This window comes from Polistes fuscatus, unplaced genomic scaffold, assembly GCF_010416935.1.
Source record: "Polistes fuscatus isolate 324 unplaced genomic scaffold, CU_Pfus_HIC Scaffold5, whole genome shotgun sequence".
In the NCBI taxonomy this organism is placed as follows: Eukaryota; Metazoa; Arthropoda; class Insecta; order Hymenoptera; family Vespidae; genus Polistes; species Polistes fuscatus.
In genome coordinates, this window is record NW_025113129.1 from 13331680 (window position 1) to 13357032 (window position 25353).

At 34.4% G+C, this 25353-nt stretch overlaps 4 protein-coding genes and 2 long non-coding RNA genes across 10 annotated transcripts in view; 4 read left to right on the forward strand and 2 right to left on the reverse strand.

Moving 5' to 3' along the window:
• Positions 1–7386, forward strand: part of LOC122522636 (ribosomal protein S6 kinase alpha-5-like) — a 35713-nt gene extending 28327 nt beyond the window's left edge. For all 3 annotated transcript variants that reach the window (XM_043643866.1, XM_043643867.1, XM_043643864.1), the window contains 6 exons: positions 2457–2531; positions 2805–3023; positions 3112–3227; positions 3762–3962; positions 4302–4730; positions 4805–7386. In XM_043643866.1, the coding sequence (XP_043499801.1) occupies positions 2457–2531; positions 2805–3023; positions 3112–3227; positions 3762–3962; positions 4302–4730; positions 4805–6448 (2684 nt within the window). In that variant the 3' untranslated portion in view covers positions 6449–7386. The remainder of the gene's footprint in view (positions 1–2456; positions 2532–2804; positions 3024–3111; positions 3228–3761; positions 3963–4301; positions 4731–4804) is intronic.
• Positions 7387–9251: 1865 nt separating this feature from the next.
• On the forward strand, positions 9252–18429 carry LOC122522645 (lamin Dm0-like). 2 transcript variants are annotated; one of them, XM_043643881.1, is made up of 10 exons: positions 9252–9549; positions 9680–10168; positions 14998–15310; positions 15409–15701; positions 15780–15974; positions 16050–16284; positions 16368–16589; positions 16686–16790; positions 17473–17531; positions 18128–18429. In XM_043643881.1, the coding sequence occupies exons 2-9, from the start codon at positions 9741–9743 to the stop codon at positions 17494–17496; spliced, it is 1815 nt and encodes a 604-aa protein (XP_043499816.1). In that variant the 5' UTR covers positions 9252–9549; positions 9680–9740; the 3' UTR covers positions 17497–17531; positions 18128–18429. The 2 variants fall into 2 exon arrangements, with proteins under 2 accessions (XP_043499816.1, XP_043499815.1); XM_043643880.1 differs by lacking the exon at positions 17473–17531 and having other exon boundaries at positions 9265–9549.
• Positions 18430–20411: 1982 nt separating this feature from the next.
• LOC122522649 lies at positions 20412–22466 on the reverse strand. 2 transcript variants are annotated; one of them, XR_006305116.1, is made up of 4 exons: positions 22375–22466; positions 22151–22300; positions 21575–21908; positions 20412–20825 (listed from the first exon to the last, which is right to left on the reverse strand). It is a non-coding gene; the product is annotated as an uncharacterized LOC122522649 (long non-coding RNA). The 2 variants fall into 2 exon arrangements; XR_006305117.1 differs by lacking the exon at positions 21575–21908.
• Positions 20790–23345, forward strand: LOC122522646 (PI-PLC X domain-containing protein 1-like). The gene is made up of 6 exons (XM_043643882.1): positions 20790–21113; positions 21283–21456; positions 21666–21897; positions 21988–22344; positions 22420–22607; positions 22698–23345. Exons 1-6 carry the CDS (start codon positions 21065–21067, stop codon positions 23066–23068), a joined length of 1371 nt encoding a protein of 456 aa, XP_043499817.1. The 5' UTR covers positions 20790–21064; the 3' UTR covers positions 23069–23345.
• LOC122522650 lies at positions 22475–24391 on the reverse strand. Its single transcript, XR_006305118.1, has 3 exons — positions 24229–24391; positions 22703–22907; positions 22475–22578 (listed from the first exon to the last, which is right to left on the reverse strand). It is a non-coding gene; the product is annotated as an uncharacterized LOC122522650 (long non-coding RNA).
• Positions 23728–24878, forward strand: LOC122522647. Its single transcript, XM_043643883.1, has 2 exons — positions 23728–23955; positions 24295–24878. The coding sequence occupies exons 1-2, from the start codon at positions 23818–23820 to the stop codon at positions 24646–24648; spliced, it is 492 nt and encodes a 163-aa protein (XP_043499818.1). The 5' UTR covers positions 23728–23817; the 3' UTR covers positions 24649–24878.
• The last annotated feature ends 475 nt before the right edge of the window (positions 24879–25353 follow it).

The following is a 25353-nucleotide window of genomic DNA, read 5'->3' on the forward strand; positions in this document are numbered from 1 at the left end:
GGTCGTGCAAAACCGAACACGAATCTTGCACCGTCGATCCAGATACGGACACGTGTATATATATATAACTATATATTTATACGCACCCGCGTGGATGTGTGCGTGGGTGTGCGCGTGTGCGTCTCTCTCTCTCATCTACGCAAACGGACGGGCAGAGAGAGAGAGAAAAACGCGCACACGTATGCACATATATCTATGCAATTGCACGTATCCGTGATAGATAGAACGCGATCGTGGTCGCTTTGACTACCTTGACACGAATTCTCAGCGCGAACAGTCAGGGCCGGGGACGATCGAGAGACGAACTCCCCTTTCGTGTGTACATTTACATCTTCATATACATACAATGTACATGTAAAATACATATCCGTCTCTTTTTCTTTCCTAGTTTCTATCTCTATTGCGCGATCGTTCTACTGTTCATAATCCAACGATAAAAAATACGCGAAAGAAAATACGGAAGCTCTTGAAAAACGTCGACATGGCCGCTGAATAAAAGATATTATCGACGTATATTTGGATTGGCCGTTCGTTTTATTGGATATTCGGCTGTTCGATTAATGCGACTATTGCATTTTATCTTATCTTGGTGTCTTCGTAAATAAGATTGCAATTCTTTAACGAAAAAAGCTTAGAATTATTCTTAAAACGTGCTTAACGTTCTACGCGAGACTTATATATAGGTATGCAATATTTGTGTATTTATAAATGAAAAAAGTATCTAAGCACGACGCGTTCGAAAGTGAAAGCATCAACGACGAGTGCTATTTAACCGAAGAGAAAGAGACCATACATTTACTCCACGCGCGAATAGATATCCAAGACAATTACTTTTGATTGAACAGAAATCGATATCTCTCGATGTGTGTCTTTCGGTACAAAAAAAACTCAACTATCCCGAACGCTTCTTTCTTTTTATTTCTTTTTTTCTTCGTTGAACACGTTCGATTTCGCTATCTCTACTCAACGTTTTAACAATAGATAAAACTTGAATCTCTCTCCCTCCCCGTCCAAAGGCTACTCTTTGTTTTTTACTTTCATTTCGAACAAAATTAATATAAAATAAGGACAAAGAAAGATAGATAAAGAAAAAAAAGAGCCAAGGCGAAGAGCGGGCGAGACGGTAATTTCTTTTATCTCGTGTTTTGATCCTTTTTAGGTTAAGTACATGCAAATCGTTGCATCGTTGCATCGTTGCATCGTTGCTTATTTACTTGCTTGCCACGTTACTTCGCGGGAGGGAGGGAGAGAATTAATCAAGTGCTTCCATCTGATCGCGCGCTTTTCTCACCCTAATTTTATCACCCCCTCCCCCACCTCCCTGAATTGTTTATATATCGAATTTCTTTTCTTTCGTTTTGAAAATGTACTTGTTAAATAAGAAAAAGGTAGGGATTATTTAAATAGTATTGCGCAGCAGAGAAAATCAAATATATTACGCTTATCTCGGTGTTATCTCTGTTCTTATTCAAACATCGATGCAACGAAAATCTCGTGCGATCGAAACGAGAGCCACCCAGTCCACTCCCATTCCCACCCCGATTGATAATCGCTCCAATCGGATTTGCGCGTTGCCAGTGGCAAAATCTACACGTTCGAGTGTGCTCTATACCCTTCTTTCATATAAAATCATTATTCTCCTATGCGTGTATTTTAATAGCTGCTTTGGCTATTTCCAGGTTCCAAGTTTGCGTTTGCGTTTGCGTCTGCGTTGCGTTGCGTTGCAGCGCAACCGAGCCATGCTGCAGCTGCAATTGCAACGATGCTGCAACGCTGCTCGGCAAGCAACGTATGCACACGCGTTTGCCACATGTGCTTCTCCTCCTTCCTCTTTTTCTCCTCCTTCTCACTTCCCCCCAACGACGAACACCTGCAAACATTATCCGTATTGCAGGTGTGCTCTTGCATGCTTGCTTGCTTGCTTGCTTGCTTGCTTGCTTACTTGCTTATTCGAGATACTCGTGTACATACGCTTATGTTCACGACACTTTGAAATAAATGGCATTCCAATCGGTGTTGTTCTTTAACCATCGGCATCGGTCAACAATTTCTAACCAATTGATTTTGAAAATCATTTAGAGATTTCTATCTCGCTCAAAAACTGTTGACCCATCTTCTATGAAAAATTCCGATATTATCTACTAGCGCTAACCCAATAATAAATAAAACAAGCAAGCATGTGCCGAGCACAGGAAATATCGCAGACGGGTGATTATTCCCAAGCAAATTTGTTAACACCTGATTTTATTACGAGGACAGCTGTCAGGTTGAAAACGTTCACGCTTAATTGACTCCATCTCGATTTCCCCGAGACACTTTACACTGCCGATGAATTAACTTTGACAAAAAAAAATATATTTCCTGTACGTATCTGGGCAATTTTTTTTTTTATTTCTTCAACGAAAAATTGTATACGCTTTGTTAATAATTTTGACAAACTAATGTTTTTGTTACAGTGAATCTCGAGGATAGCGGTGGCCAAAGGGTGGATATGGCTCATTTCGATTTATTGAAGGTGCTAGGTACCGGAGGTATGCAATCGAATCATAAATTATTTTGAATTCCTCTCATTTTCTTTCTCCTGGACTTTGTTGCTAAGATCACATATTAAAAATCCTCGTAACAATCCCGTACAAACGTGTAGACTTTATGTTTTAATGCATTTTCTTTCCTTTTTTTGTTTACCCTACCTTCTTTTCTTCATTTCATTAGACATCCCCTTGACGAAAAAAAAAAAAAATAGAGAACAAAAAATTAGGCTTACGATGCGACAAAAGTCTCTATTGATCAACAACAATTTGCAGCTTACGGAAAAGTATTTCTGGTACGGAAAAGAGTGGGAACCGATGCTGGTCGGCTTTATGCTATGAAGGTCCTGAAGAAAGCATCAATCGTGCAAAAGAAAAAGACTACCGAACATACGAAGACCGAGAGACAAGTTCTCGAAGCTGTTAGAGACAGTCCTTTTTTAGTAACGCTCCATTATGCTTTCCAAACTGATGCCAAATTGCACTTAATTTTAGGTAAGCCAAGTCATACTCGACTTATTAACACTTTCATTCTTCTCTCTCGGTAAGAATAATAAAAATATATATTTGCTTGCATTTACAGATTATGTTAGTGGAGGTGAATTGTTTACTCATTTATATCAAAGAGAACATTTTACCGAGGACGAAGTAAGGATTTATATTGGCGAAGTGATTTTAGCTTTGGAGCATTTGCACAAGGTAAATTCTACACCAAACGCTATATATGATAATAATAATAATAATAATTATTATTATTATTATTATTGCTGTTATTATGATGATGACATCTCGGTTTACCAGACTCGCTAATTTATCGAGTTTCGAATGGTGCTGGTGGTAGTAGTAATATAATATTTTTGGAATACTCGGACAAAATCGATAGCTCTGTCGATTGACGTGTACCGTTTACCGTATTCCTTTCGTGATTATATTTGGATACTACAAATATTGATTATGTCTGAAAATAAGGTCGAGATGTATTTTCCAAGCAGTATTATTTCCACTTTAAAAGCAATTCCGATGACACAAGCACATTTATGATGCTTTTATTCCAAGCCTTGAAATATTATTTCAATTCATTTTTCTTTTTTTTCTTTTCTTTCGAATCAAGTAAAAATAAACAATCAGAATAATTGCATTTAAAATGTGAAATGTGAAATCAGAAATGTTTGGCCCACGCCCATTGCATTTCCAATAGTTCAATGATAATTATAAAGAATTCTCTTATTTCAGTTGGGTATCATATACAGAGACATTAAACTAGAAAACATACTTCTGGATAGGGAAGGACACATAGTCCTTACGGATTTTGGATTAAGTAAAGAATTCTTACCGCACGAAAGAGACAGCAACGCTCGAGCATACTCGTTTTGTGGTACTATCGAGTACATGGCACCGGAAGTGGTACGAGGGGGCTCCGCAGGCCACGATATTGTGAGTGAGGATGTTTATATCTTATTTCCTAATGTACCTTTTACATAACGCACACGCAGATATACGCATATTATTTTACATTATTTATTCGATCGATGCAAATTTGATTACCCTCATTGGGAATAATTCATACAATTTGGAAATAATATGAAAGACAAAATGAAAAATTTAATAACTACGGTAATAAATAATGTTCCTAATGTTCCTAATTAACGTACATCCAGTTTTATTGTATGTATAAAGAAAAATACCGAGCTAGCGAAAATATATATCTATCTACACGTGTATAAGTGAAAAAGAGCATGCTATTTAATGATAATAAATTGTTGGATATTACAGGCTGTGGATTGGTGGAGCGTGGGCGTGTTAACTTACGAACTTCTCACTGGCGCCTCTCCTTTTACGGTCGAGGGAGAGAAAAATACCCAGCAGGAGATCTCGAGAAGAATATTAAAGACCGAACCACCTATACCCAGTCATCTTAATCCAACCGTAAGGAACTTTATCTCGCGTTTGTTGGTAAAGGATCCACGTCAAAGACTAGGTGGTGGCCCTCGCGACGCCAAGGAATTGAAGGAACATCCGTTCTTCAGAAGAGCTCCGCCACCTTTCAGTTGGGATGCTCTAGAAAAGAAACAGATCACCCCACCTTTCGTCCCGCGTATCACACACGAACTCGATACCAGCAACTTTTCTGACGAATTTACAAAAATGGTTGCTGCCGACAGTCCAGCCGTTGTACCACCTAATCACGATAAAATTTTTCGGGTAAAAGGCTTTACTTTTATTATCGTTTCTTTATTCGTTCATTGTTAAAGCGAAATCTTGTGATTTTTCAATAGGGCTACTCTTACGTAGCACCGTCGATACTCTTCAGCGAGAACGTGGTTAGCAGAGATATATTCTTCGAAGAAACAAAAGAAGCCAGTAACGACTCTCAAAGATCTTCAACGTCGGACGTTTTAGCAATGCGATTGGAAGGGTCAACGTTCTTTCAGGCGTACGAGCTCGATCTACGAGAGCCACTAGGCGATGGAAGTTTTTCGGTGTGTCGTAAATGTCGGCACAAAAAAACTGCTCAGGAATTTGCCGTGAAGATCGTTAGCAGGCGCATGGATTCTGGTAGCGAAGCAAGTTTGCTGCGTAGTTGCCAAGGCCATCCAAACGTGGTCAAGTTGTTCGAGGTACATCAAGATAGAGCGCATACATATCTGGTGATGGAGTTACTCTCGGGAGGTGAATTGTTGAGTAGACCAAGGCCGTTCACCGAGCAACAAGCAAGCCGTATTATGAGGCAATTGGCGTCCGCGGTACGTTTCATGCACTCTCGTGGCGTTGTCCACCGAGATCTCAAGCCAGAAAATATCATTTTCGTTCACGAAGGCAAGGACTCTCCAGTCAAGATCGTTGACTTTGGTTTCGCTAGATTAAAACGTAGTTGCGAGCCTCTCCTAACACCTTGTTTTACGCTTCCTTATGCAGCGCCAGAGGTAATCGCTAAACAAGGATACGATCAAAGCTGCGATTTGTGGAGTTTAGGTGCAATCATGTGTTGCATATTATCCGAAAGTTTACCTTTTAGAACAAACTCGCCAGATCTGGCCTCGCGTATCCAATCCGGCGAGATTAATTTTGACGCTGATAGTTGGTGTCATATATCACCTTTAGCCAAGCAAGTGGCAAAAGGTTTGTTAATGGTCGATCCAAATAAAAGACTCACCGCTACGGCCCTTGTTAATCATCCTTGGCTATTGGAGTCAACCAACAGCGCAACTGCTAATCCAAACGTTTCGGATGCTAATACTACTACTGTTACTACCAATACTACTAACACTATTACTTGCTGTCCTCCGACGTCATCGGCGCAGGATAAACTCGAAGGTTTTCGTTTGCGCGAAGTGGACGGAGCCAAGTTAGCCCAAAGACGTAAACTACACAAACGTTCGACGTCTAGTTCCGTATCCTCGTCTGCTTCGACGACTTCTTCGACCCTTTCGGTTCCATTAGTGCGACCTTCCAGTACGAGCACCAACGTAGCTACTTCTGCCTCGCCGGCTCGACCTATTGCCTTTGATTTTGGAGAGGACAAAGTGAACGAATACTTAAGTTCCTTGTCGTCTTCCTCCGAGTCCAATTCCCCAAAGATAAATAATGATCGACATCAAGAAGGAAAATCTAAACGACGCAAGCGTGACATGACAGACAACGACCCGTATCAGCAGGGAAGTTCGAAAACTAAACGACACAAGAGACACCATGATCTCGACGGTGAATCCTATCAAAGTAGTAATAGTAGTAGTAGTAGTAGAAGTGGACCAGTTACGAGATCGAGAAAACGAAAATTAGAACAAAATGTATCCAATTCGGATAGCTCCATGGAATCCTATGGATTTTCCTCTGGTACCGACAAAAAAGAGGTCAATATTCATAGAAAACAAAAAGCTGGTAAACGGCCCAAGCGTTTTACTACGATTACAGTTGAGTAATGTTTCCTAATCTTGTCTAAGCGGTAGTCTTATTCTCACTTAGTTTCCTATGCATTTTACAATGAAGTAATAGTGCGCTGCCTTTTGGGAATTACGTACAAGATATTATAAATGTTACATCATTCCTAATACGTGAGAGACAGAGATCTTTTAGACTATTGTACATATATTTCATTTAATGCCATGTTTTTTAGTAGAATAACCAGAGATAATATACGTTTCTTGCTAAAGATTTTGTATAAAATGATTGCGAAGGGAATAGGGTGATATTATTATCGTATTTTTATGGTCAGGGTCATGATCATTTTGTTTCTGTTAGAGAGTAACCGATAGTTATCAAATTCCTATTGTTTTTATTTTTTCCCGTATAAGTAATACATACCTATTAGCAAAAAATAGTTCGAAAAATTATTCATCCTTCTTTTTTTTTCTGGTTACATGTATTCTTTTTTTCTTCTCTGTCTTTTGTTTAATTTAGTTTCGCTTCTCTGTAATCAGAGAAAAGTCAAATATGCATTATGGGTTGTTAGGATAGATACGTAGTAAATGTGCCTCAATAAAATCCATTTCCTATGAATGCGTCGAGTGAACCGTTGAATGTGTTGAAAGATAATATTAAGTATGTTGATGAGTTCTCTAAGAGTTCATAACATTCTATCAATGAAATTATCTTATTTTCTATATAAACGTTTACTTGTTAAACAGAAGAAGATATTAATTCTTTATTTAATAACTCTTTAAGCATTCAACTTTCACCCTATATAAAATAAGAAATATTAAAAATGGATTTAACTCGAAGTTCCCTTGTCATTCATTGCTGGAACATTGGGAAGGAAGCGATTAATAAATGATTTGTATCGAAGTATTCTCAAACGAATCGAAGCACGATTATAATATAGATGATTCAAGATTATATTTGTATTGCTTACGTACATGTATATCTTTTTGCTACTTTATTTTCATCATCTTATCTGTATTTGTTTTCTTCTCAATTTAGCATTACTTAATGAGACGTTTACAAAAAAAAATAGATGAGAGATTAATTATGAAAAGATAATCTTGTATGTTCAATTGAACAAAAAAACGGGAGTGAATATATTTGATTATAAATTAACATTTTATCATTAGTCAAAAGTATGCTGGTTATTATTATAAAGAAATACGGTGTATTTCTTGTGAAACAAAAAAAAAAAAACAAAGAAAACCGAGCAAAGTACTTGATTTAGTAATTTTTTCGTTCGTAGATTTTGTGATTTTGCTACAAAATATATTATACCTAATTCTTCTTATTTAAAAAATAACAAAAAATAAATAACGATTTTTATTGTTCGTTTGTACATATAGTTACGTTGGATTACTTTACATTATATTCTTTGCGCAGAGTTTTCCATATACACGAGGGTATTATTGAAATTGCCTTTAGAGATATCGACTGTTTTACCTGATGTGCGGTAATTGCTGTGAAAGATGCGAGTAATAAATGGCAAAGACTGAAAAGGTTGTATACCAACTCAGGGAACAGACATGCTAACGAAAAACGTCTTGTGTTATTGATTCGAGATAGTTGCAATTAAAATTCTATGACGTTACTACCAAAGACGACTGAAGCAACATTGCTCCGTAAGACCAAAAAGAACTGTATGTAACATTGAAATGGAGTTATGTGTATATACACCGATTACTACCGAATTGTATCATTTCACAATATAATAGATATTAATTAATTATATAAATATAAAAGAAAAAGATAAAAAATTATATATTTACTATATAACATTATATTAGGGAGAATTATATTCTCTTAAATAAGAAGAATATTTCTATTTAGGATTGTAAAAGTCATTAAATCTTGTAAGTTTAATTGGTTATTCAGGAGCAATGTAACATAATAAATGATGACAATGAGTTACATTTATTATGTTACAATAACGGAAGCAGATTCTCTTTTTCTAGTGATATCTCATTGTTAAGGTATAAAGAAATCTTTCAAGAACATATATATGTATGTATATACGTATACACACACATATATTATATACAACGTTATATACAAATTCAAGCTTGTACCATACGATAAAGAGTGCTGTTCTGTTGCGACAAGTACATACAAGAGACACCTACCTTTGTTACTACTGGTTGTTAAATATATCATGATACAATATTTATTTATATAATGTACCTTCCTGGTAATGTTTATTATTAACCTTGCACCCAAATATTCAATTAATTTAATAGACTACCAATTTTTTTTTATTTCCTGTACATTGTGCAAAGTGTAGTTATTAATATTAAAAATGTTATTCTTTATTTCGTATACACATAGTATTTCTACCATGTAACAAATGGGAAATCATCCATTTTCTTTCTAACGAATGAAACGAATTATTAGAAAAATTCAAAAATCGGAAGTGTACACCCCTGCACCAATTACAATTTAATACGATGTCGTCACCGATGTAAGAGAATGCGCATAGGATATAACGCATTTCTGCGCGTGCGCCATAGGAAGTTGTCTTTTTGCTGCTGCGATGTAAAAATTCTGTTCCGTTATTGGCTGATCAAAAAAGAACCTAAACTATAATAGAAACAAGAGACCTTTTAACAAATAAATAAAAAAGTACCACGACGTTTAAATTGTAATCGTTATAAAACGTGTGAATAAAATTGTTGGAATTATTAGCCAAACTTCTAACCTGTAGAACGCTGTTAAGACGATTGAAATATAGAGAAAAGTAGGGAGAAAAAAAAACAAAAGAGTAAGCCGGCGTCGATGGCTGGGCGTTGACCAATCAGAGCGAATTATGGGCATTTGGTAGGGACGGTGACATGAGATCAGCGCTAAAGAAAGAAAAATCCCCAAATGAACGGCGTTCGTAAAGAAAGCATCGGGAAGAGAGAAAGAGAATTGCGCGAGTTGATTGGTCGAGAAGGGATACGCGTTGTCGGATGTAGTAGGGGTACTCGCGTGAGAGAGTCGCCTCGGTGTAGCGTCAGCACGCACCAAACGATTCAATCTGTGCGTTAACGAACACCTTCTTTTGCGATTGCGACGGTACGAGTTTCGTTTCGCCGTGGTAAAAGGCTTGAAAAAGCTCGACAAGGTAATTATTTAACGGACGCGTTGCTAGAAAGTGCAGTAAGTTGATGCTTCGACGGAAGTGTGTTACGAAGGAGAAATAGCCGGGGGGAAGAAAATTACCAGTTACTTTAGAGTAAGTTTCTCATTCGTAGATAAATCCTTGGAATATTAGGACGGAATAAAGAAGAGAAGGAGTAAGAAGAAGCAGCAAATATGTCGACGAAATCAAGTAAGAAGACGTCCGGGACGTCTATGTCTTCTAATACGAGCAGCATTCAAACACCGCCACCACCACCACCACCCCATTCGTCCACACCTATCGGTGGCCAAAGACCCGGTAGTCCACTAAGTCCTACCCGTTATTCACGATTACAAGAAAAGCAAGATTTACAAAATCTGAACAATCGGCTCGCGTGTTATATTGACAAGGTGCGGCATCTCGAAGCCGAAAATTCAAGACTCACGCGGGAAGTGCATACTACGCAGGAAACAACTACACGCGAGGTTTCCAATATTAAGTCTATGTATGAGCAGGAATTGTCCGATACTAGAAAATTGTTGGATGATACTGCCAAGGAACGAGCCAAACTTGAGATTGATACCAAACGATTATGGGATACCAACGAGGAACTTAAAAATAAGTGAGTATATTTATTCTCTATATGTTTACTTTCATCACTGCTTATGTTTTTTTCCTTAGCATAGGTAGCATCCGTTAAAGATTCTATTTAATGAAAGATAGACTGATATATATCGGTTATATATGTTTAAAATATTTTATGAATGATATAATATCGTTTAAGACATCAACATTGTTTAGAACTGATTTGTAAATAGAAATCTGTAAATATCAATGCACCATCTTTATATTACCCTTTTTTAATCTTGAATTTTAATTGACCAATTGCATAAATTGTAAACATCACTATTGCAGTTTTCAATCACTTATTTGGTTTTTTTTCTAGAGTCTTATAGATTAAAGGTACTTTCATTCGAAAGATGTTTTAGGTATAATATTTGAAAATAATAAAAAAAAAAGAGGCACGTTATATATATAAAAGTAGGTCAGAGAAAATACCATCTTGTTTATGTTTCCATATTATGTTACATTCACATTTTTATGTTGATCAATAACAGCTGCTTTTACTTAATTACTTTCAGTGATTAGTTTCTTTGATAGAATTTGATACAATTTCAAGAAAGAATTGAAATATTTAACAAGATATTTCATATAAAAGGTGTCTCTGCAAGAAACCAAGGTTTCCCAAAATCAATATGTCTGAAAAGGGTAAAAGATCTGTAGTTTGATGTGGGTATGAGATATGAGCGAGCTGCAAACATAATCGATTATGTCGATAATCGATTGCAGTTAGAGATAGAATCGATATTTCGAGGTCTCGTCCAAGCCGGAACGTGACGTTACTACGCCGATTGCGTCACTCTTACTACTATGCGATGATGTCAGCCCGCTCATTCCTGTATTCCCTGACCTAAAAACATTGACTCTCTTAAATGCACACGACGGCCAAAGCAAAGCTCTATAATACGTATACATACATATACATAGGTACATGACGAACCTATTCCATGAAAGATAGACACTCCTTTCCTGAGAGAAATCGTTTTTATAAGACTATTAAAAAGGATAGTCAGTCTTGTATCAACGTGGCGTCCAACGATAAATCTAACAATAAACCTATTTCAAATATTTTTTTAATCTATTTCATACTTAAACAAAAACACATTATATTCAATCGATCGTCGTTATTGTCCTATTGAAAATCATCATTTCTTTTCAACGATAAGTTATCGCCTTTTGAATTCGAATATAATTTAGTGAAATCGTTTCGACAATTTTTTTTTGTCCACTATCTCTGTTATTCATCGAGAATATTTTGGGCAATGAAAGCACGAAACTCGTTTTTCGTTTAGATTTGACCAATCGATTCGTAGAAATTTACTGCAACTCGTAACCAGACCTATTAATTTCAACGAACATTTGCTAATGTGCAATGTTTACGTCATATTTATTCTCATTGTTATTTCGAATTGGGTATCTCTCGAAATAAAGGTTTGTTTATAGGAAATGATAGGAGTAGAAGAGGGGCATCGATCTATCATACGTTTTCTTTTTTTTTATTTCTTTCCTAAGGGCTACTTTTAAAGGGAACGTCCGGTTTGAGTAAATACAGGTGTTTAAAAACCGCAAAGAATGCTTCTCTAGACGCGAAGCATGACATCATTTCTTCCTTCGATAGGATAAACCGTAATGACGATAATGGTGTCCTCGATTAAATGTAAACGGGTTTATCGAGAAATTTTTCATGTCTTTTTCGTGCCATTTTCTTTATATTATGCAGTTCTTTATCGCGAATTCGATATAATGTATTTTATGACTCGAAAAAGAAACCAAAATGGCGCAATATTATTATCAATATCATTTTGAAAGTAATTTAATATATAGAGCAGGCCCAAAGTACCTAGGTGATTTTTTCTAGACATTTTAAATTAGTTTTTTCTTGTCACAGATTGATCGTTTTAGTCCATCTTGTATATTCAGAATATATATATATATATAAGATGAGATAAACTTTATAATGTTCGATTACAAATATCAGTTTGTTCGTTATCAATAATATTTTTATATAGGTGGCGTTTCGATACGACATATTCTCTGAGCATTGAAACGCTACAATTTATTTTTGTCGTTTATCTTTTTGTATTTTTGTATTTGAAATACGAGTCGAGCAAAGTCTGAAGCAAAGATTGTTAAAATAAAGAATAAAAATCTAATCAATTATCATGCCATATTTTTTTAAATATTCATAATGTCATGTACATTGTAAGTGTCATATGAGTTACTCAGAAGCCAATGCAGTTAAGTCCAAAAATAAACAAAAATTAAGAAAAAGGGGTAGGTTCTGCAACAAAGCAAGATATAAACAGGATGTGCAGCGTCTTAAAAACCTTAGGACTTTCATCTTTTAGCACCTGAAGAAGATGCCATTAATTTCTTCATTAATTTTAGTGAGATATTATAAGAAAAATTGTAAATATATAAATTTAGACATTTTCAATGATCGAGGAAATCTATTTCGAGCGATGATTGGTCGAATTTGTAGATTTAAGTGTGAAGGTGGTAATACGTGTTAGACATTTCAAAAAACGTGCAATGGAACATAAAGATGTGCCGTTGTTGTTGGAAACGAAAAAGTCGACAGAATAGTAGCTGACATCATAGGTCGATTCCTGCCATTGCAAACCGGTCACGAGAAGGTTCCGCTGGCCTTAAGGCCATTGATCGCTACAACGGGAAAAGCTATAGGCCGGTTCTTTCTCTTCACCTCTGCCTACCTGTCTCTCTCTCTCTCTCCAAGATAAACATTTAATCGTTATTAGAAAAGACAAATAATCATAAAATATATTAATATTTAATTAAGTATATTTCAAAAGAACTTTATTTGTTTTGTTTGACTTAAGAACATAATATGTATTATCCGCGTGCATGTTCGTTGCATGCGTGCTTGATTTTAATCTCGTTCGTATCGTTGCAAAACAAAATTGCAAATTTGTAATTAAATTATTATACATATACATGGGTATATAGTCATATATATATCGTGTAGGAAAGCAAGACGCGAGGACGAGAACGGTTATTCTTTACCCCATACTGAGATGGAACGTTGCCCGTTATGTGTACACCAAGCGTTCGTATATAGATCACCGTAAATCTGCCATTATTAAATTTACCAAAATTACGTTCATAATAATTCGGATCTAATTATAAAGTTCGGAGAATTAATTTCAGAGGCATTTTCAATTTAAAATCAAGCTAAATCGTAAATGAATTTTCTTATATTAACATTATCAAAGTGTATAACTAATTTATAACAATAATAAATAAAAATAGAAATTACATCGAAAGGATCGATTAGAATTGGTATTAGAAGTTAGTGGTGGGTAGCTCTGGTACGGGTTACAGGTCGGTAAAAGTAGACTGGAATATTAGACTGCTTGGTTCGGCATGGTAGAAAATAAAATTCTCGATGTGGGTCGTGTTCCGTGTCTGAAATAGCGGCGAACCGAGTATAGTACTCGCTTCGGCTTTTCTCTTCGGCTCCTTGGAATGTCTTTTGACCGATATAATTCTGGAGTTTCTCTTCGACGATCTTCCCTTCAATTTGTTACCGTAAACAAATTTTCTACAGAATACAAAAAAATACCATTGTAAATTGAAGTCCTTATTATTTCAGATACGCTTAAATATATTCATTTATATGTAATGTGTAATCAAACGTGTTGGTAATTCTTCATCGAGGGACGACAAATTTGTAAAATTGTTACTTTTTTTATTAATATTTTTTATTTTACAATCTAGTCATAGAAATCGCCTTTACGAAGAATCCAAATTGAAAATACTGAAATAAATGAAAGCGACCCAGACGGTGTGCCTCCTACGCGAGTTTCTTTCTCTGTCCCCTGCGTGGACAAGTTTATTTATCCCCACTATTCCTACCATTATTGCCATCACCATCGACGCTACTTTCATCTTAACATTTGATAGCAACATGGGATGAGGAGACCAACGCTATTTATGTAAATAATTTTAAGCATTAAACTGTTTCATTTTATCCAATTCGAATGCTCTAATGATAAAAACATTTCGTTTCTAGTATCTTTATTAATTTGTATTTTCTTTTCTACTTATCTTTTTCGAAGATACCCGTGAAATAAAAATGGAAGATTTCTGGAGATGACGTAATTGTTCGATTCATTCGTCAGTAATTCGTTTCACACGGTTCAGTAAAAAAACATCTTGACCTCGTCCTGTATAGTCACGCGATATTATTCATTGTTGCTTCTGCTAGTAGTCCAAGGATTTCGAGATGCGATCGACGAATAACGAGAAACACTCTGCTAACCTTTGCTCATATATTTTGATTTGTTTTAAACACATTTGAAGTAGATGCGACGTCGAGCAACATTGTTGAACGTTCCGGCTCGTCTCGATAACAATAAGATTAATGCAATGAAATCATTCTTGTTCAATATCTTACTTGCAGCTTCTCTTAGAATTATTCAGAGCAAAGGAGTTTGATAATAAATTGTGGTTTGTAATTTCCTGTGATACTATATAGTTAGATCAAGAAAGGAATGTGTTAAAAAATATGAATGAAGTGTATTATTTTGAAATAGGAAAAAAAGGAAAGAACTTAATGATTTTCTTAATTCTTACGTTTGATCTAATTTAAAATGAGGGAGAGATAGGAAGTATCTAAGTTGAGAATAATGGGGAAGTGTGATATTTCGAGTTTCCTTCTTCTGGAATGCACTTTTATTTTAAGATCAGCTTCCCGGTATCTAATTAGAAATTACGGGACTAGGAGAAATGCGTTTCTTAGAAGATTCTTTGGAAATGAGATGTTAAACTTCATTGATTATTACATTCATATTCAATGTATTATTACAGATTGGAGAAAAAGACAAAGGATTTGCAGATAGCCGAAAGAAATTTAAGTTTGTACGAAGCGAGAATCAACGATTTGACATCTCAATTAACTCAAAGTCAAACCGAGCGTAAAAAAATTACGGATAAGGATAGAGAATTGGAAAAGGAGAACGAACGTTTGAACGCAGCTCTGAACGATACGCGTCATCATCTGGAGGAAGAAACGTTACAGCGTATAGATCTTGAAAATCATATTCAAAGTCTCAAAGAAGATATAAGCTTTAAAGATCAAGTTTATCAACAAGAACTTACTGAAACGCGTTCGAGGCGACAGGTTCGTTTCTATTTATAATATATTTTTCGAAAATTTATTTCGCATCATTTTTCTTGTTTATTTTTCTATTAATAATCTTTTACGTTTATTTTATTTAGGTTGAAATCTCCGAGATAGATGGAAGATTAGCCGAACAATATGAAGCTAAATTACAACAATCGTTGCAAGAATTGCGTGACCAGTATGAGGCACAAATGCGAGCCAATCGCGAGGAGATTGAAATGTTGTATGAAAACAAGATTAAAAACTTGACTTCACATGCTCAACGTAATAGCGATGCAGCCAGTACAGCTATCGAGGAATTGAGACAAACTCGATCAGGAATTGATACTTTCAAGCAAAGGATCAACGAGCTCGAGGCCTCTACCAATGCTTTGAACGCGAGAATTCGGTACAAAAATACTTGCCTCTTTATACAGATTTGTCTACATTGTTCCGTGCAAATATTAATAGAAAAATATTTTTATAGGGACTTGGAAAATCTACGTGAGAACGAACGTATACGGCATGCTGAAAGTATAGCCGCTTACGAAGCAGAATTAGCTCGTATGAGAGATGAAATGGCTCAACAATTACAAGAGTATCAAGATTTAATGGACATAAAGGTTGCTCTTGACTTGGAAATTGCTGCATATCGTAAATTGTTAGAGTCCGAGGAAGCTAGGTAATTGTACATTTACGATATTTATTAATAAAAAAAAGAAGAAACGGGTTTATTATTTCTCTATGTCGTTTCTAGGTTGAATATAACACCAGCGACCCAATGTAGTACTAGTAACGTGACACAGAGTGGCAGAAATACTCCAGCAAGACAAACACCTCTGAGAGGAAAGAGAAAGAGAACTTTACTAGAGGAAAGCGAAGAACGTAGTAGTAGTGACTATAGTATCAGTGGTACAGCAAGGGGCGACATTGAAATTACAGAAGCTGATCCTCATGGTCGATATGTCAAACTTACTAACAAGGGTAACAAAGTAAGTTCTATTTACAATATAAATATGATCATAAAATTGAACAAAAGTTTACAATAATAATTAAATTGTATTCTTATAACCAGGAAATTGGACTGAGCGGTTGGCAAATTATTCGCAAAGCTGGCACTCTAGAAACAGTTTTTAAATTCCATCGAACTGCAAAACTCGACTCGGGTGCAAGCGTATCAGTTTGGTCAGCTGATATTGGTGCGACTCATGAACCACCATCCAATATCGTTATGAAGGGTCAAAAATGGTTCATTGCAGAAAATATGACTACAGTTTTGCTAAACAATGACTCAGAAGTATAATTCTTTTTCTTCTTTTTTTAACTCTTGTTCGTTTTTATAGATACCTATTGTGTATGTAATTAATATAAAATATTTCTGATGTTTCGATAGGAAATGGCAACATCTGAACGAAAAAGACAACAGTTGTCCACATCTGTGTCACGACATAGAGAAAGTTTAGGATTCCGACCTTCGGAAGATCTCCATTACCAGCAGGTATGAATCAATATCTGGAATATATGATACGAGATAAGTTTATATATCACTACATACACCCTTCCGTATTTTTCTTTTCTTTTTTTTTTTTTAAACTAAATCAGTCAGCATCAACCTATCATTAAGATAAATTATTCACGTACGATCAAGTAACTCTTATCACATATATTTTTACTTAATCGAGTGTGACGTTAAGAATCAATATTCTAATTTTTTGTTATGACAATGGTTTTATAGATAAAAGAAATGAAACTAAAATGTAGTCTCAGCTAATTTGTTAGGTCATCTGTTTGCGTAAAAAATAGTAACCGGCAAAGAACAAGAAGACAATGTGGCTATATTGACAGTAGCTTGTTATAAAAGATAAAAATAAAAAAGTTCCAGTTATTATTTATCATAATTTTAGACTGTCAAAGATTAAAGATTAGCTTATTTATAAGGAGGAAGTCAAAAGTTTCCAGATAATTTTTAAAATCATGTTGAAACATCTTTGGCCCACTTAAGAATTTTTACATCACCCTGTACTATATGTGCTATGTCTATAATATATATATATATACATATATATATATATATGTAATTATAGAATATACAATATAGTAATTCCATATAGTTATAGTATTACCAAATTGTTAAGGAGGGTGTTGCGCATTTTACCGACACTCGCTTCTTGTTTTCATAGAGAAGATATCTCTACCCATATTAAGTGCCTGGGCACATGAACTCTGATGGGCATCTTATGTAAGTTGATTTCAAGCAATCGGATGTACGATCGTTCAGCTACTTGTCAACGATATTAATATCTTCTGCACTTTCATCATACTACGATTATTTGGCTTATTACTTTGTTGGTCTTCATGCAGCACACCTATATGCCTTTATACTCACGCTTTTATAACTAAAACATCATATGCGTTTATAAAATAATATGTTTGACGCGGATACATTCACATTTTCATAGTTAACCACATTGTCTTTAGAAAATACTTATAGTTACGTATATAATTGACTATTTTTCCAGAAAGCTTTCACTATTTTATATGTATTCGATATTTACATATTTATATTCTTGATTATTAATTAATTATAAGATAAAAAAAAAGTGTTCTTTCTTTTTTTTTACTTATCTATAATTTAATCATAAATAAAAAAATTAAAATATTAAAAATAAATAAAAGAAATTAATGTATGCTTGTCTTTTTGTGACTAATGTAAAATATGAGAAAAAGCAGTCTATTAGGTCATTAAACGTATGTTGGGCTGATGGCAAAAAGATAATTCTTGGAATTACTCGAAAAATATCTTTTTTCATTGAAGTAATCTATTTTGTGTTTCAGGGTGATGCACCGGGTGGTCCCGAACGTTGTCGCCTTATGTGAACATATTAAATTACATTTATTAGAATTAAGCATCTTTATTATGACATGATTTCTTCAAATGCTTATATTTAAAATACCGATATTTTATGCCACGAGCAGTATATAAAATATCAACGATTATAATATTAACACACAGATAAAATAAATAATAAAAAGAAGTAAGACTACGTCGAAAATACATATATCTAGGGCTCGACACATTTGTAAGCTGATTATCGTTTCAGATACACAGGATTAAATGAAATAATACATACGAAAAATGAATATCTAGCTACAATTAAAATGAGAGACATTGTATGGTATAATATTTTTCACAAATCAAAGTTTACAATTACAATTTTTTTTATATTCGTACATACATACATATTATATATTTTTTTCAATAATTCTTTTTTGGTTACTGTTTTTGTCGCATCACAATTCTTAATTTTTTTTTTACTTTTCTTTTTTTATATAAATCCTAACTCTTGATAGAATTGTTCTTCCCTGTTTGTTGAAGCTAGTCTAATTAAATGGTGTCATGCCTTGATGTTTTGTGCTTTTATAATTATCTCTCTCTTAATATTCAATAACAAAGAAATAGATTTTGTTATATATCTTTGTGTATTCAAACGTTTGTAATAATAACGTCACATACGCGTATATATCCGCGTTTAGATTTCCACTCTCATTCAATATATCATTCGGAATGAAAATGAAATAGTACACTGTTCGTGAAAATTACAAAATTCTCGTACAATAATAAAGAATAAACAACAAGGAAAACTTATTTATGATTCCATTGAGACTGTTATCACTTGTAGATTCGAATATAATTATTTTATATAATTGTAAACAAATTTATATATCATATCATTTATGTTAATAATAAAAATCAGAAATATTAACCGTATCAAAGCGTATTCGTAATTTCTGTTTGTTTGTTCGTTTAAATAATTACAATTATGAATATTGTATTATATTGTCAATTATCATTGTTCGTGGTTGAATAAAAAGTGATTTTCATGAATGATTTCATTATCAACTAGTAATTATGGAAGTGGTCTGAATCGTTTGGAATAATAAAAATAATAAAATTTTGTCTTTTTTCAAGAATATAATATAAATAGTTATTTTATTCGGGTTTGTCATTATAGGAAAATCATATGCATCTCAATACGAAATATGATTTTTAATCCACTTCCATAATCATCGATTCATATGTTAAATGAGAACATGGAATTTTTCTAAATTTCAAAAAAATAATATTTTTCTTGATCAACACTAGTCTACATTATTTTGATATTACCATTTAGCGGTTGAATAATAAAAGTCAACGTTATGATTATTGTTAACTCATTAGGATCGATGTTTTATTTAACAATTCAATCGCTGTTGGTTAATTCAAAGTCTTCTTTTTGTTACCTTTAATCTTCAAGAGTATTTTTTATATTAAATAATACGATTATAGTCTATTTTCTTTACTATAAGTACAATTATTTTTAAATGTTTCGCATACTTTGAGCACAATAACCAAAAGTTAGGATACATAAATAATATTATTAATTATTTGGCGGTAATAAATATATATATATGTATGTATATATATATATATATATATATATATGTGTAAGGATTTCAATGTATTTCGAAAAATGTTTGTCACTTTTTATGATCCTCTATAAGTTTCTATGCACAATTAATAAAACCATATTAAAAATCAATGCATAATTTTATCCTAAAAATACAAAATTGTAAGAAAAAAAGTGACATAGATTTTTGGAATCTCCAACACAGATCTTACGACAATGTATTTATATAGGATAGATAATAATATTTGTCCTGCATCAAAATTTTATCCAAATAAATTTCTAACTAACTCAACATCTGACAAAGTTTGTTACTTTAGACATTCATTTGAAGATCGTAATCTTGTCTTTGTACAAAAGCAAAAAAATTTATTACATAAGATGTCCTCGATCATATCTTTTATACATGACACATAATAGTGATGTATGTTAGAGATATGTATATATAATATATATATATATATATATATACATATATCTCTACCTGTTGGAAATTATGATCTGGTAATCTACAACGCTCTCGTGATATATTTCTGACACGCGGACTACGCGAGGGTGTTTAATTCAATGTAAAATTAAAATCATTGCCCCAACACCCTTGTATGTTCAGGAACCTTATCATCGCCCTTCCATCGTCGTTCAGCGTGAATCCCTCCCCCCTCCCTCTCTCTCTCTTTCTTTCCGTCTATCTATCTTCTGAAGATACGCAGGAAATGGGGTGTTTAATGTTAGGTGGTCGAGTCTGACCCCTTGACTCTACACGTCGTCGATAGAGAGTCCAAGAGGAGAGACAAAATGGTGAGAGAGAGAGAGAGAGAGAGACGTAGGTAAAACACGGTTCCCCCCTTTTCGAACAAATTGACGTGTCCGAGGAAGTGATGGAAGGATGGTACAATGCGCTCGAACATTTTACAAGCGAACCAATGGGTTCTATATTAAACTAGAACTCCGCGCGTCCGAGCTTGACCGAGCAAAGTTGGTGTACGCTCAGTCGTCTGGGGTTGTCCCTCGATCGCTTCTTCTTTCTCTCGACTTTTTTAATCGGGACACCTCTGGAGAACCAACCACCGTTTCTCGATGATCGTATTCTGAAAGAGAAGAAATCGTCTCTTAATCGGAGACTTGTCTTCGTTACAACTAAAACTTTAAGATCGATGTCCTGAAAATTTCAATACAGTCTCGAGAACTATCAGTTCGAGGGACAAGAGGAAAAAAGTATTCATACTGCATCCAGTTGGAGTTGTCAACGTGAAGAAAACATTCGAAGAAGTTTCAAATTAAATATTTGAAGTCTATCAATAGAAGGATTTTATTTATCTTGATTATCATGATTAAAGGAACCTTTCTGTTGCTTCTTTACGCATCTTGCGACATAGGTGAGTTCGATCATCCACTGATAGTTATGTATTTTTATGTCATTTGTCCAGGTTCATCTGGCACTCTTTATTTATATAAATCAGTAGAAAGTATTAATAGCAGACGAGACTCGGCATTCCTGCCATTCAAGGGATTCGAAATACTTTGAAACGATATTTCTTTTTCTAGCTTTAGCAGCACAATGTGGAAAGGTATGGTTGACGGTCTCCTCCTTGTGGAGACCGATAGCTGCAAGTGATAAAGTCGTCGATGCTGAATTAGAAGTTAATTGGGAATTGGATTGTCCTAGAAGCACAGAATATCCAGATACCATCAAGGTTTTCACTGCTGACCCAGTGCATAGTAATAAGTTTTGTTTGCTTCTTTAGCACATTGTACGACATAACATAATCATTTGCTTTTCTACTCTTTATTTAATATAACTAAGAATCAATTAGATATTATAAAATCAACTATTTACTTTGTCTTTCATCGCTTCTTCTTTTTATTTCGAATGAATGAATCAAACATCATAACTGGTCGACGCGATTACGGTCATTATTTTTTTCCAGACAAAACCATCAGACCTAAATTGATCTTGTCTCCATTGGAACATCCAAGAGGATATTATCGGACCAATATCACAGTCGGTCGACCTTCATTACCAGGTGAATGGGATACTCCAGATGGTGCCACTCTTCCTGGCCCACATTGTTTAAAACATTACGTTGCTCTTTACAAGGACGGTGATCTCTTTATGAGTTCTTGCTTGCGAATTTGGCCGACTTGGATGTACGATTTGAGGTATATATTCCCTTCAAATAAATATATTTTTTTATTAGATTAATCAATGTATATACTTATACGTGTATTTTAATTTGTATAAACACGAAGAAGGCAACTTGGAAGACTACCAATCGGCAGCCTGATGATACCCGGGACCCACAACTCAGGTTGTTACAAACACGGTGATTTGACTAGGAGAGACGTTTTCCAACGTTATTTGCTAACTCAGGATCGCGACGTTTGGACGCAGTTGGTACACGGAATACGTTACCTCGATATCAGAGTTGGTTATTATCCTCCTTCCAGACCAAACGTTACAGCATCAGGCGAAGAAAGTAATAGCATCAACAGATTTTGGGTAAATCACGATGTAATAAGAATCACACCTCTCTCAGCAATCATCAAAGACGTCCGGAATTTTCTAGACGTTGCAAGAGGAGAAGTTGTTATTATGGATTTTCACAGGTTAACGAATTAAATATCATTCAAACTCACTTCTTTATCGAAAATATTATCAATGAAGAAGATTTTATCTTTTAGATTTCCAGTTGGTTTCGAGGGTAGACCGAGCAGGCATCGTAGACTGGCAACTATTTTACATCGAGAATTTGGTGATTTGATCTTGAAACCTGATAGAGGTGTCGTTGGCCTTGGACCGACTCTTAACGATATTTGGACGGGTGCTGGACGATTGATCATCTGCTATGGTGATAAGCATACAGTAAATGGTAATACCGTTAATGATTAGACATCAATTATTTGTTATCGTTATTTTCGATTAGGTATCAATAAGGATTGATTGTGTTGAATATTATTAGCTTACGAATGGCTTTGGCCGTCGTTGCCTCAAGCTTGGGGTAATCAGCAAACGGTGGAAGGTCTTTTCAAGTATTTGGACGAAGTGATAATGGGTCCTAAAAGATCTAGGAACAGTCCAAATCCATTGTGGGCCGTCATGGCAGAATTGACGCCATATCCGTTGGATATTATCTTCAAACCATCCGGTGGACTTCGACAAATGGCTGATGCTGTAAATAGAAATCTGACGATGAAGTTTCAAGAGAAATGGTGGAAAGAGACTAACATCGTTGCTACCGATTTTTTCCTTGGAAATAATCTCATAGATATTTCTATACAATCGAACATCAAAAAGAGTAACATCGCTCAGTGGCGTTTTGATATATTTTAAAATATATCAAAAATTTACAGACGTCCGTTCTAATCTTCAGATCAAGAGATCAATATCTTCGTATATTATTGAAGAAAAAGTGTCTCGTTAGCAAAAATTTATAATTGATCGATCGAGAGAACGTTGTACAGTAATAAATTTTTAATCATTGATCGCAATCTTTTCTTAAAATATACTCGTATACATGAATGGTGAATATTGATGAGAAAAAGAAAAAGAATGTAAGCTGTATTTATTGATCTAATTGTCAGAATAAAAACGTTATATTTGTCGACAATTTTATTTTGTTTTTAGCAATTAATGTGCGATATCGTTTACTGCGTTCGATAGTGTTTCCGTTTAATTTTGATATCAACTATCTTTCGGAATTTATAATTTTCATTAAATTGCATATAATAGCCAGTTAACAATGTGTTATAAAATAAGATAGACTTTGACCATATTCATATATGTAGAAATTTACTGAAAATTGTGTTGATGTTCAATGTGTAGCTGCTTCGTAGAAAATCGATTTCGAATACAGAAGCTAAACAGTCGGATAATCGGTTGTCATTTGACTCTCAAATAGAATCTAAGCATAGTTTCACCTCGCAACTAGATCGTCTCTCGAGGAGTTCGACAGTTCGTCGTCATTCGGCTCGACGTGAAAACGTAAGAAGAAAGAATCTCTCTCTCTCTCTCTCTCTCCCTTTCTCTCGTATTCCGTCTGCTTGTCTGCTTATTTATTTTTTTTGTGCGCGTGAAATACGATGCTGTATAATGTGAATCCAAACGATGAGGGACAAGGAGAGAAACTTTGGACGATATACGCGTGGTGGGCCAGCGTTCTAATATTGAAAATGATGTCCTTGACTTGGATCACAGGACGAGTTCGCGTTGCCAAACAGGTAAAATCTTTACGTAAGAAGAAACAAAACAGCGATCAATTTTTAGAGAAAGGAAGGTTATTTTTATACATATACGTATAATATATTACGATATACGAGAGAGAAGTAGAAATTTAAAAGTATTTTCACCCGGTCGAATAAATGGAACTAACCAAGTTAGTTTTAATTAGCATGATCTTCAACGTCTAGAGTTCATTTCTCCATTTTTATATATATATATACCTCTTAACATCTCGATGATATACTAATGAAGTTAATATAATGACTAAATACCTATGTTTTTCTTCTTTAGTTTTTGGACATTATCAGAAATAATATGTTATTACGATTTGATGATAGGTGATACATAGCGAGGAGGATAGGATGTGGATGAAAGGAAATCACGTGATCCTGTGCCCAAGTGGCGGTGGACATCCGGCAGTGGATCGTATCAGGAGCGCTCATTACAATGATCTAGCGATCGTTTTACCTTATCTCTTGATCGTACCCATTTGGTTGGATACCTCGCCATCTTTTTTCCCAGCTAGAGCGATCATGCTTTGTTTTGCCATCAGTAATATCTTCTCGACTTTGATGCATTTGGAAATAGTCGAGACACCTAATATTTGTCGAATACTTTCTCAAGCTTGCTGTACCTCCATTTTGGTTTATATTTGTATCTCTTGTATGGCACGATACTTAATTGTCATTTAAAATTCGATATGCATATACGAATCATACGGATGTGTTTTTAACTACTTGCTCAACGGATGCTCTATCTGTATCTTTTTCTCTTTCTCTCGATGATTAACAATTGTAGGATAATTTAATGTAATAATATCTCTCATATGAGTCACATCGCATTCGTGCAGAGTTACACTTTGTACATCACTTTTTCCATACGTTATTTCTTTATGATTAATAAAATAGTAGTTTATAAAGCATAGTTGTTTTTATTGAATAATTATTTTTCTTATTCTCTTTTATAAGTGCGTATACATGTACATATATATGTAGGGTGTCTCAAAAATACGTTCGAAAGTTTTTAAAGATAAAGGATAAAGGTCGCACTCGTCAAGTTTTTATTCTTGAAACGTACAGATAGAAATACGAATTATGTTTTTTAGATTTTATGTAAATTACTTTTTTATTGAGCTATGATATTTTGTCTTGAAAGAATGTTAGGTATATAAATCAATTTATACATAGACTTAAGATATTTCAAAATTATGACGCAACTTTATACGTAAATTATAGGTGTTCGATAAAAATCGCATATATCGAAGAAGTATAAATATTTCGATTCTCGAATATCTCACGTTCATATTTGAAAAAAAGAAAAAATTTAAAAGTAAGAGCGCGCAGTTGGCGAAAAAAATAATATTTGAAAATAATTCTTTACATTTTTAAACATGTTTT